At 36.4% G+C, this 1,617-nt stretch overlaps 1 protein-coding gene across 1 annotated transcript in view; it reads right to left on the reverse strand.

Moving 5' to 3' along the window:
* Positions 1–255: 255 nt before the first annotated feature.
* LOC144450131 (carbohydrate sulfotransferase 11-like) overlaps positions 256–1,617 on the reverse strand; it is a 3,507-nt gene continuing 2,145 nt past the window's right edge. The window contains exon 3 of the mRNA XM_078140699.1: positions 256–1,104. Within this exon, the coding sequence (XP_077996825.1) occupies positions 256–1,104 (849 nt within the window). The remainder of the gene's footprint in view (positions 1,105–1,617) is intronic.

Genomic DNA, 1,617 nt, shown 5'->3' on the forward strand with positions numbered 1-1,617 from the left:
CCCCAAGGTACACATAGACAGGAAGTACAGTACCACCATGTGTCAAATTTTAGAAAGGCCTATCCAGAGCATATACATCATTCTCACAAACCAGAGTTATTATTTCTACCACTACACTTCCCAGTAGGGACCAGCTCGTTAAGAACGGTACCGTAAAACGGTCATGGTTTGCGATAATGATGTACGTTTTCACTGACGCAACTGTGCCGCAAAGTGTCGTAAGTGTCATTATCATTGTAAAGAGGGCTTTTGTGTTTACGACAATGTAGCAACCATCATTTTTAGTTCTTCTGGAACCTCATAACCCAATATTTTGTAATCCAGTTGATAGTAAAGAGTCAAATTTTTCACTAGTTCTGGTGACAGTGTTTTGAATTCTTCTATGAAGCGATTCCTGCCTGTACTATTATGTATAGGAGGGAATTTGACCACGTCTTCAATGCCAAGAAGCTTTAGAACGTAGGGGCCATCAGTTGCTAGCGTTTCATAATGTCCAATGAAATCGTAGTCAATTAAACATATATTAGTCACCATGTATTGAGGATACCAGTGATGGTTAAACCCGTCAATTTGTCTAGATACTCCGTACTCCACAACAAACTCAGCAAACTCAGCAAAAGTCAGATTAAGTCGTCTGCCATTTTGCAAATCATTAACAGACACACCTGGCCGATATTTGAGCAAAAAAGATCTGTAACTTCTCTCGTATTTTTTTGCAACGCCTGATTCTTTGTAAAATTTGTTATAATAACATGATACTAATCTCTCCAGAGGTTCACGATAAAACACAATTTTGGTATCAGTTCTAAGTTTTTCATTTCCAACTTTCTCCTTAAGTTTGACTAGTCGTGAGTATTGCCTCAGCGATGGTTCCTTTGAATTCCTAAATATCGCTTTCCACATGGTTGTTCCAACTTTAGGCGTAAGACCCATTAAAAAGTGATAATTCTTCCACTGTAGGAGATGATATGTTTTTTGATAATAATTCACTCTTCCTGATGTCAATGACTCTTGAGCACAGACGGTTTTTGAAATATTAAGTCGCTCTCGGTTTACCTCGTCAGGATTGTATTTGTAGAGGTCACGTTCAATATCACCAATAGTCTGAAAGTTAATAACATTTATTGTTACAAAAAATATATGGTTTTGTTTGACAAATTTTCTTTAAAATTCATTTAAAAGACATATTTTTCAAATTTATGGCAAAATTATACTGACCAATAGTTTTTCAAATTTATGGCAAAATTATAGTCCATAATGAATCTATGACTTCATTTGAGTCTTCCACTGAGAATGATAAATTAGTCCCTAGTGGACTATATCCATGGTCCTCACTAGAACCATACTATCATTTATTAGTCAGGATCATTGACTAAATTAGTCCCTAGTGGACTATATCCATGGTTCTCACCGGAAACATACTATCATTTATTAGTCAGGATCATGGACTAGATTAGTCCCTAGTGGACTATATCCATGGTCCTCACCGGAAACATACTATCATTTATTAGTCAGGATCATGGACTAGATTAGTCCCTAGTGGACTATATCCATGGTTCTCACTAGAAACATACTATCATTTATTAGTCAGGATCATGGACTAGATTAGTCCCTAGT

Source organism: Glandiceps talaboti, chromosome 19 (assembly GCF_964340395.1).
Source record: "Glandiceps talaboti chromosome 19, keGlaTala1.1, whole genome shotgun sequence".
NCBI lineage: Eukaryota > Metazoa > Hemichordata > Enteropneusta > Spengelidae > Glandiceps > Glandiceps talaboti.